Below are 11,439 nucleotides of genomic sequence, written 5' to 3' on the forward strand. Positions count from 1 at the left end.
CGGCTTTGGCAACGATAAATGAAAAGGTCAAAAGTAAGGGTATCAAGAAGCATGACTTGGTTTTGCGCTACAATAATAAGCTCGACAACACCTTCCAAAATAAGTTTCAAATTAAGTGGGAAGGCCCTTTCAAGTTAGTGGAGTGTTTTCCAAATGGTGCATATCAGTTGGCTAACTTGGATGGAATCCTACATAAGTCAAGGGTAAATGGATTGCGTTTTAAATTATATCATGCCAGGTTGATGATGGTGGAGCAAGATGAACTGTCTGTCGAGCAAGTAATGTTTGTGAGGGATGAGGAGACCTGTGACGCGGCGAGTCTCATATCTCTCTTTGCTGCTGCTGATCATAAATGATCTAGCAGGCTAGGGGATGGGCAAATTATGTCAGGATTTTTTGGAGCAAGGGATTGTGCATATGTATATACACATGCATGGTGCATCGAATAAAGGATTGCCCATTTTCTAGAGCTAGGTGGTTACGTGGGGCCCACATGTATACAAGTAGGACAGCATGTACATAGTGCATCGATTTTTACCATTACCAGTACCAGTGTGTTTTTTCTATAATAATGAGGAGTTGGTAGTGCATAAAACTTCTCGAGGAAGCTCTCCGCGGGCCGACGACATGAGGTAAGCAGGTGCGTCAGATGGCATCTAGTGGCGTCAGGAGGTCGAATGGGGTCAATACTTGCACGTGCATAAGTACGGACACAACGTGGGTGTTTTCTTGTGATAATTATGCAAAATGGTCATCATGAGGACCATCTTTTGGGGCCACTTCACGTGGTGGCGGGATGCATTATTGAAAAAAGTTGAGTGCCAGGTGTGCGAATGATGCAAAAAGGTGACAACTATGCACTGCGAGGTCAGTTTTTGGCCTATTCGGGGTCCGTTTGAGATCAACGAAAAGACCAAGGGTGCCCAAGTAATAAAGCTAAGTGTGTGAACTGAAAAACCTGAGAGAAGAGCAGAAAAAATGTGGAGAGAAGAGGAGGAACAGCCGCAACTGTGTTTTTGTGTTTTTGGAGCCTGTTTTGGCTGTAAAGTGCTCATCCGAGGTCGGATTTGAGCACTTTGACATTGTAGACTGGGGTTTTGGGCCGTTCCGGACGTGATGGCACTGTCCATTTTGTCAAATTCCTCACTGTGTTTTTTTTTTTTTTTGGCTGTGTAAGTTTCTCCTATGAGCTAAGCTTCTGCTCCAATTTGTGAGCTATTTGCTCCATTGGTGTTGACCCAAGATTAGTTGTATCTAAACATAAAAAATTCTCCTCTTTTGAGCTGAGTTTTTTGGGTGTGTGTGTGTGTCTCTCTCTATGTGGAGTGGGTAAATGGGTAGTCTCTCTCCTCTCACTCCATAGGTGTGTTTCCTGTCTCGGCCAGGTGGATTGTGTAAGCCGAGTGGTGCCCCATAGTGTGTGTGTGTGTGTGTGTGTGTGTGTGTGTGTGTATATCATCCCAAGAGTGTGTGTTGGGTCATTATAGAGGCGTTGTGTGTGTTTCCATCCCGCTCACAACGTCAGCTTGTGTGAGTGTGTGTGGAATAATTCCTTGAGAAATTCAGCCCCCCCCTCTCTCTTGGTTGACCCCTCATGCAAATTACTAATGGTGACACCCCATTGGACCTCTCCTAGCTTAGCCAATGAAAATTAAGTAGCATAAGTGATAGCCTTCTGGCATGTGTCCCCCTTTTCCCTTTTTTGAGAGCTTTAGGTAATTAATTAATGCAACTAAACTCTCATTGGACCCCTTTGTCTTCTTGCCAATAGGAATCAGGCAAGCTATTGGACTGTTGAATGCTCATTGGACCCCTTGGGAGACTGTCCAATAGTCTTCTAGAGAGGTTAATTCTTATTGGTTCTTTTATTAAGTATTTTTTAATTAATTAAACTAGATTTACTCTAGCCTAATTCTCATCGGTTCACCTCCATGGCCATCCAATAGGATTAGAGTACACCTTGTGGGCATCTGGGCTAGGGAGTTGACATGTGTCCCTCATTCCCTTTGTGTAAAGGGAGCTTGTGTGTGTGTGTGTGTGTGTGTGTGTGTGTGTGTGTGTGTGTGTGTGTGTGTGTGTGTGTGTGTGTGTGTGTGTGTGTGTGTGTGTGTGTGTGTGTGTGTGTTCCTCTCTCTCATCCCCTACTTGCAAGGCTCGCCCCCTCCTTTGTAGGAGTTGTGAAGACTTTTTGGTACACACACAAAGCATCCAATATCCCTAGTGTTTGACCTTTGGACACAACCTTTGAATTTTGGAACCTTAGCATTTTGGAAGTCTTAATAGCCGAACCTTAGGGTCTTTAAAGCCCATTGTTGCACCTTGCTTTTTTTTTTTTTGCAGATGGCCCCCCCTTTGGATCCATACTGTGGCCGGTCCGCCAGCTTAACCAATATTCTATCTTTTTCTCCCTTGGCACTTTCCCATATTAAATGATCAGTTTAACATGAGAAAATCATTTAGGAGAATTAGACATCAATTATTATGATAGAGGACAATGTATTGTGAACTGAATTGAATTTTTGCATTTGATTGTGATAATGTTTGACAAAAATTCAAAGTATATGCCCTCATAATAGCGTTATAGGAGTATGGGGACAAAAGCCATATATGAGCCCCTAGGGACATGTGTACAGTGTACATAGCATTTAGAATTCTATTCGAATGATTTTGCTTTTTGTTGAGTTGATTTTTTATTTTACTTAGTTATTTTTTGAGATTTACTTGAGAAAAAAATAAATTAAAAATCCATAATCCAGATGAAACAACGTTTGAAGAGGTTCCTGAGCAGTACAAAGAGAAGAAGGTACAAGAAAATGATGAAACTTCACGAGGTATGTATCAAAAGCCATATGCACAAGGCTAGAATGTCAGAGGTAAGAAAAGAATGTTGATCAGTCTTCAACAACAAAAATGACTGAGAATGGTCATAAAACTTCGGGATGGCCTACAAGGACAAAAAAAGTTGGTGATGTGATTAACCGAATCACCCATCAAGTGTAAATTTGCATATCATACATTTCACAAGACTACAAGGCCGCATACAGGAAGTAGATCTTTATAATGTAAATCTTTTATCTTGTATGTGACGTAATGAAGCCTAACAAACAAAAGGGATCAACAGTACTGACAAAAAAAGAGGGCAAAAATGGTAATTTAGCTATCTATCGTCGCGATAGATGTCTGCAAGAGAAACCAAAGGTCAATCCAAATTTTGGTCATCAGCATTGGTTCTACATGTTTAGAGGATGCTCAGGGTATAATTCATTTCAAGTTTGGCATCCATAAGGTGCTAGAGATACCCATCAGTCATTTTCGAGACTGAAATCCAAAAGTTAGCTTAGAAAGCCAAATACAAGTCCAAATCAAGCCGAACTTTGTCAGTGGGCTATGAATAGAGAATACAAGCTAAGGGTGAAGAAAATTTGAAAAAGTTGAATCCATGATAGCCATCTATATGCCCTATACATTATGTATATGAGTTTTGGGGACAAATAGACAATGATAGCTCATATATGGTCATCTATTGCAAATGATGTTGTATAAGGCTTTTTTGAAGTAGGTTACTAACTTGGGGAATTAATTGGGGTTTGTCAGGCTTTAATTAAGTCATGTATCAAGTAGAAGCAGTATAATGATTTACACAGTGCACAAAAGCTAATAGTGGAAAATGTGACTTGGATCACCTTGATGCAAGAACAAAGAAGTCCCAATGAAGAAGGGCAGACACAAAAGGTAGACAATTGAAGACTCAAAGCCTTAAGTCATTCCTGAAGTTATAGTAAGGTCGACAAGCATTGGACATCAAAAGAGATTCTAGTAATGAATTTACAGAGGTATCCAAAAGATAATGTACAAGCAGTGAAGGAAAAAAAAACTGACAACGAAGACCGCACCGACATTGACAATCAGGTCATGTCAGGGACGACATGAATTCGGAGGGGGGGAGTGTTGGACCCATGGGTTAACAATATGGCATAACTCAATTTTTATACCAAAGTCTTATTTTTTTAGAGTTATAAAATGATGCGGATTATGGTTAAAAATATCATTTGTAATGAGTAGTTATTATAGTTGCATAAGCCGGGGTGCGATGGCACTTCTAGATTGTAAATACAAAGCCATTTGACCCATTGAACTCTATTTTTGGTTTAACCTATGGTAGCCTTAGTATATAAGGTACCTAGGTCATTTTGTAAAGAGAACTTTTATCTTAATCAAGGTTTTGTGATGCCATCAACTGTGTGAGAGAGAGAGAAAGAGAGAGAGAGAGTGTGTGAGCTTCATCCTGACACTACTCCATGCTTGCTCATCGCATTGGAGATTAGACTACACCATTGCGATACCTCAGAGAGAGTCACACAACAACACCAAGCATCCCATGCGAAACGAAACACGCGTGCTAATGCATCTATGAGCTATTTGTGGTTGTGAGTGTACCAAATGATGTCTGTTTTCTATGTGCAAGTAGTCATTAGAATCATGGAGACATAAGCTACACACAAGTATTCATAAATTTTAGTTTTGGGCACTTCCAAAATTTTGCTCTGTCTTTATATGTGTTTTTTGTAGATGGGTTTGGAGTGAGGATTTTGAGTGTAGAGGCTTTGGGACATGTGGATCCTAGTGAGGTAATGGTGTTGGTTAAGTTTCATACGATTTTGATATGATTTGTGATTTTTCTTCCATTTTGTGTGTATGTGGGTTGGGTGGTGTAGTTGAGAGCAGTGAGATTCTTGATTTTAGTTTGGTTGACCTTCCAGAGTGCTATATGTGTGGGATGGTCTCAGCCTTACAAGCTATACAGATTGCCTACATGCGTCTATCGTGTCATTTGTGGCCTTGATTGACATTATGTTGATCTAGGTAGTGCTGCATGCACTTTATAGGTGGTGTGATTTACTCACTCAACAACGGTACATTAAAATGACTCTTCTTGCATACCGACATCCCTTCTGTTATACAGCACCAAAATATAGGTGAAAACCTCCATGTAGTTGGCATGGGTGACTTCATTGTAGAATGGCACTTGAGTGCCGACCTTAAGGCACTGAAGTGCATGTTTGGTGTATGTGGAGGTGCCAATACTAAATAACCATGTGTATATTGCATGGCAAGCACTAGAACAATTGGATGGCTTGCAGAACATGAGTTTTGGGAAACCACCATCGAAGAATAATGTGAATTTCGTCAACTATCCATCATCTCTTTTGATTTGGAATTCAATTTTAGCGATAGATTTAAAAAATGTGCATATACGTTCGCTGCATGCAGTTATTAGAATCTTGGAAAAATTGCTTTGAGTGCATCTTGATTATGAATCCTCTATTAAGCCAAGTACACTTTGCAGAGTGCAGAGAAAAATGTGAAGCTTTGTTCTCTCGAATAGGTTTCCATGGTGGTTAAGTACATCTGAAAGAAGACCCTACTCTTTCTAAAGGGACAGGTGATGTTTTGCAAGATGTTTCAATAGGAGGAACAAAAGCCTGAAGATTTCTGAGCAACCATGATAGTAAACAAGTCGACACTATTATGTGAAACTATTGGAAGGATCTTTGTGTCATAACTAGAAACGCCAAAAGTAGAGCAGATATAGCCAACAAACGCATGGAAGTGTGAAAGAAGCTCGATAATTTTTTGATGGTATTGAGACAACAAGTTAGCTCAACTACTTATGCAGATGACTTCAAGAAGGCAATAGAAGTCCTATCACACATACTTGAGGAGAAAAAGACATCACATATTACTTGGTGAGCGTTCAATTACTTCTTAAAGTGGCCAAAATAGTTTCTCTAGTATTTCACATTGCTTCTCATGAGTTCAACTAACCATTTTTTTGTTTTTCACTTGCACGGACCATATTTTACAAAACAAGGACCCCTTGTAGCATATTCTCTATTTGCATGGACCATATTTTGCAAAACAAAGACCCTTGCAACATGGAATACACAAGGAATGGAAATATCCCACTACTAAGCAAGGACTTTATTTTTTAGATATACGAGAAGCTGAGGGGGGCAAAGAAGAAGCAATGCACGAAAAGAATTATTCAATTGGTTCTATAGGAGGGGGGCAAAGAAGGAGCAATGCACTAAAAAAATTCTTCAATTCGTTCTATAGGAGACAATTACAAAGGATGAGATCAAACCACCAACAACCATGCTACTCAACCATACAAAGACCTTAAGATGGACACTTATGATTCACTTGAAAACTTTTTACCTCTTTCTAGAAAGCTCCAAATTCAAAAATATCGTTGATTTTACACTAGTTTTTTATTCTTTTAGTATCACTTGGCATTGTATTTTTTAAAAAATATTTCTTCTATAATCCCCAAGGATGTTGACATAAGTCTCCTCAACTACAGTTGCATAGCTAGAGTAGCAGAGAAGGAATCCCGCTCTTGATGCATTGAATCAAGTAGGTAAATATTTTAAGTGCAACAACTCTCTCAAGAAGCAAGACCTTGTTTTTATTGATTTGAAGGGGAGTGTACCCCATAAACAGTGAAAATATCTTCAGGGAAAATATTGCCAGCTCGAGATCTTCATAATACTGCATGTGAAAAGCACAGAAGGTGGCATTGTTCAATGTAGGCAAGTAGTGTATGAGTGAAGAGGCATCCCTTTTGAAAGAGGCCTCTGTTGCTTTCCCTCTAGAGCCTTAAGCTCTTCCAAATAAAACATGGGTTACCAAAGACCATACTCTGTAACGTTATGAAAGTCGCAAGAAGTTAAGACTATGAGGAGGACAACTAGAAGGCACCATGGAAACTCATAGATGAGAGAAGAAAAATAAAAATACAATGATAGAAAAGCAACACTGACACAATGAAAGGAAGATGAAAAAAGTAAGTGATCTATCATCAATGACATTGTTTTTTTAAGAGCCTTCAAAGAAAGATTTTGTATCTATGGCAATGATTTAGTGAAATATGTAGTAGAACTGAAGGTCAATCTCCAATACTTTTAAGCCCCAAATTTAATAAGCTAAATCTGCGACACCACCTTAATATATCAATTTCAGCTAGCGACAAACATTTAGCCATTCTCCAAACATTTAGCCATTCTCCGCCAAAATGGAACAATCAAAATCCAAGATAGAGGAGACGAGTGCCATATTTTCATATACGCTTCAAATAATGTTTGGACTATTCTTTAATCCCTAGGTTAACAAACTCCTCTTTTTTTATCCGTTCGTGGCTCTAATGGCTTTGAAGATAATGGGAGAAAGCAAAGTAAACATGATGTACAATTGGCTTTGCGATTTCTCAAAAGAATACCAAAAGAAAACTCCCAAGGGATCATTTGTCTTGTAGAAATCTCACAAAAGTTTGTGGACATTGGACTTGTTGGTATCTTAGGGAACCAAATCAAGAGAGTAAAGCCAGCTAAGGACAAAGGAGTTGATGTTAGTCAAGATGATGTTGAGGTACTCCAAATATACCTTCTCTCAGACAATTCATCTTGGGATGATAACTCGCAACCTAGAAATGATCCTCTCATGTTTGGATCTATTGGGGTGGAGAGTAAATAATATCAAGAAGCTTTTAAGGGTATAAATACTACACACATGTGAAGCATTGGCAAGTAATAGCATTTGTAACATGAAATACTGCTAGAAAGGAAGGCTACTTCTAATAAGCACTAGTGTAAGGTAGTTTAATATCTTAACTACACTAGCATAAGATAGTTCCATACCTTCCCTTTCAATGTGGTGGGACAAGATTGAGTTTACTAACTTTGAAGGTGGAAGTTTTGATATGATTTGAAATTTCATCAATATCTATTGGGTACAATCATCTTGATACATCTAACCGTGTAACTTATCACCACTATGATATTCACCAATACTTTGTTCAGTTTCAGATTTGGACTGCATCTCATTTTCCCCATCATTCAAAATCTCATCACACAATCACCAAAAAAAAACGCTGCAATTATTAAATTGGGACATCGCTACAGCTGAGATTAGCCAATATGGCAAAACCTGGTGGCCAATAAACAATGCTCTGACTGTACATTCCACTACACCACTCGTGTAATCCCGTTTATTGCTAGGAGGAGTTACAGCAGATTTACAAAAACAAGAAATTTTTCCTCCCTGCAAGGCCGAATCTCAACAGAGAATGCCCCCAGGACCTTTCCTCACCTTCCACATGATGTCCATAGGGCACCTAGAGCTGCCCAGAAAAAATCAACAATCAATACAGGCCATTACATACAACTGAGAAGGTTCCTTAACGTAAAACCAATGGTGTGTTTACCTTTGGTGTGAATTTGAGGCCCACAGTCACCTCCCCCTGTGGTTGCCCCAGTCTCCCCAACACCTTGTACTCTGTTGGCTGAACGAGTCCTTCTGCAAAAGCCTTGTGCAACGGGACACTGAATATCCAAGACATGACAAGCTTCCCAATCAGCAAATGACCCCAAAGCTTATGCATAAATAGACGGCGGCAAGTCACTTACATTGCTGTCCCTAGCGGATCATCAGCGGTGAATGTATCTTGGTCATATAATCTAATCATGACCTCAGTAACCTCACTGTTAATGGTGAAAACTAAAGTTTGATCCCAGTGAGGATCACTACCACCATCTGCAATGACACGTCATTGATAACATGACTCTAGCTAGCACGCCAGGCGCAACACTGCACATTCACATGGGAGATACTTACTTTCCATTACCCGACTCTTCAAGGTCTGCTTGTGACAAGTGATAATGGCATACGGATCCGATTTATCTGACAGGAAACAGTAAGCGTGACTTTCAACCAAATGCATGAACAGACTTGGTTTTTAGGGAGGAGTTACAAATAACCACCTAGGGCATCAGCTGCAAGCAAGCCATGGCCTTTTACCAGGTGCAGATCCAGGGCTCCATGGTGGACCTACATGCAAACGATGCACAACCTCGCATGCCATGGAGATCTTGTAGGGAATTTCAACAGAGTGCTTGAGAGGAAAAGACATACCTTCGGAAAGAACTTCAAACGGACTTCAACCTCTCCATGAAAATGCCCATTTGGCAATTGTACTTTATATTTTGCAGGCGCAACCTGCCGTTGAGCATACACTTGAGATAAAGGTATTCTGTAAATCAAGCAAAAACTTAGCAGGTCAATAATGGAGCCTGGAGGCACTCTCACAGCTCAAACCAGAAAAAAATGTTTAATCCTCAGATTACAAACAAGAGCCACTGCAAGTGACAGTCGCCAACGATTTAAACCCTGAATGGGCCATCTTGCAATCATGTATGTTTGGATTCCACCATATCAGATTTTTCCACAATGAACAGTTGCACAAATTACTACAGTTCCTGGTAGTGGTTGCGGTTCAGTTGGATAACTGCACATCAAGTTTGAACATGGACACTTACATAACAATACCCATGGCTTCATCTCGACCATGCCTCTCCAAATCAAAAAGCTGGATAGAGAGCTCTGGGACACCATCTGGGATCTCAAACAGGAAACTTTGATTCCACGCAGGACTGCTCCCCCCATCTGAGCAAGACCAACCTCGAACAAATTAAAACATGTATTTTCTTTTCTCTACTTCAAGATAGTCCTTTTGAGTGCTCCAGGAGGAGCACTTGCAAAGAAGAAGCGCATAACATAGGACTATCTGTAATCAAATGTACAATGCAGAAGCGTGTAGAAAAAGGGAGCTGCACGCCTGTGATTGCAGAGCCATACGTTCAGCTAAGTTAATTACCATACAGAGGGAGAGCAGGAAAGGTAATACCATGCGCAGTGCGACTCCGATGCTTCACATGGCCGCATGACAGAATGCAGTATGGGTCTGATTTGCCTGGACAAAAGTACAAAGATCCTGGTCTCTCTCTCTCTCTCTCTCTCTCTCTCTCTCTCTCTCACATGCATACAAGCCCAACTAGCAAGAAGGGACACCCGTATAAACCACGCTCATCTACATTTTGCGACACGAAAACGCGCGCGCAGAGAAATGGTTGAAGCGGTGGATCGCCTACCAAAAGCTTCGACGTCCTTAAGATCGTGGGCTTGGATGAGCTCGGCTTCGACAGTACCCTCAGGCATGGTGGAGGAGCAGAAGGCAGACGGCTAATGGGAGAGGAAAGAGGGGCGAGGAAATTCGGCAGACGACTTGAGCTGATTCGAAAGTTTTCACGAAGAGAAGATATTGACTGGAGACGAGAGTGTGGGGCCGCTATAGTGTTATTGCCAACCTGGACTTGTGCGCAGTGGCCGGCCTTCCTCATTGTCATCGTGATTCGTCGCTCTACCTAGGCTAAGTTTGGATAGCCAGGCTGGGTTCACGTCTTTTTGTGAAGAGAAGCGCCGTCACAAAGCCAGTTCAGCTGCATGTCCACGGGCCACCATGCCATCATGGGAGGCTGAGTCACTACCAACGTTGGACTTGAAGCTTTTGGCCTCCCCACCCCCGCCGAAGCATCGGGCATTGGACCATCTTGCTCCATATAGTGGTGGCATATTCTCCAGCCATTTCACCTCACACCTTCACCCATGCAGTCACTACTCTAGGTCGGCCACCATCGTTACTTATCGAGCCTATGCAAGTGTTCTAGTGAGACAAAGGAAGAGAAAGAGCACTCTGTAATGGAAATGGCCTATGAACATTGAGAGTGGCGAAATTAGGAAAGTTATAGAATGCATTTTTGTGAAATTACTTCGTGAGCATAGAGGGTGAACTCAATTGATGGTAACAACATAAACATAGTACTTAGTTAACTTGGCATGAACAGTACTTTTGCAAGAGAGAGAGTTTAGAGAACATGACAACAGTTGAGGACCGGATTTATGTGGAGCCGGTCCCCCCTCCAATAGGCATTTGTATTATAGATTCTCCCATCAAGAGAGACTTGGTACAATACAATATTTGTGACGTTCCTTGTAACGTAGGTGATGCAATGAAGATGGAAAGTTTCATGCATCACGAGCATAACATAAACTTTGCAAAAAGCATTAACTATCCCAAGCCTTAGTCCCAAAGCCTCTCAAAGGTGGAGAGAGCTAGCGGGGAATGAGGGTAGGGAAGAGGAAGAAGAAACATTCCATAGGAGAAAGAAGTAGTTCCTCACTTATCATCACTCTTCTGGCTAGCATACATAATAGCATAGTAATGAAAATGGAGAAGATGGAAAGCATAAGCATTGAAGCATGGCTCTTGGTTAGATTTTCATTACATAGCCAAGAGTATTGATGTAGGCTTTCAACTTCTCTATTAGCTTGGAGAAGGAGATGGAGCTCTTGCACTTTTCACTTCACAAAATGAGAGTGTGTGTGAGTGTGTATGGGAGAGTATACCCCCCAAGCTAGCCCCCTTCTTGCTTTGGTCGATCCCCCCTTGTAGCTCATGCTTGAAGCTCATTGGACCCTGCCAAGCCTAGCCAATCACCTACAAGAACCATATCAAGTAACAAGGGTAGGCTTGGGACAAGTGTC

At 41.1% G+C, this 11,439-nt stretch overlaps 1 protein-coding gene across 1 annotated transcript; it reads right to left on the minus strand.

The window, feature by feature from the left end:
- Positions 1–7,916: 7,916 nt before the first annotated feature.
- On the minus strand, positions 7,917–10,150 carry LOC147445012 (synaptotagmin-4-like). The gene is made up of 9 exons (XM_086527497.1): positions 9,987–10,150; positions 9,743–9,808; positions 9,375–9,501; positions 8,971–9,088; positions 8,820–8,886; positions 8,674–8,739; positions 8,466–8,592; positions 8,264–8,381; positions 7,917–8,179 (listed from the first exon to the last, which is right to left on the minus strand). Exons 1-9 carry the CDS (start codon positions 10,051–10,053, stop codon positions 8,174–8,176), a joined length of 762 nt encoding a protein of 253 aa, XP_086383623.1. The 5' UTR covers positions 10,054–10,150; the 3' UTR covers positions 7,917–8,173.
- Positions 10,151–11,439: the final 1,289 nt, after the last annotated feature.

This window comes from Adiantum capillus-veneris, chromosome 13 (assembly GCF_014529385.1).
Source record: "Adiantum capillus-veneris isolate H3 chromosome 13, ASM1452938v2, whole genome shotgun sequence".
In the NCBI taxonomy this organism is placed as follows: Eukaryota; Viridiplantae; Streptophyta; class Polypodiopsida; order Polypodiales; family Pteridaceae; genus Adiantum; species Adiantum capillus-veneris.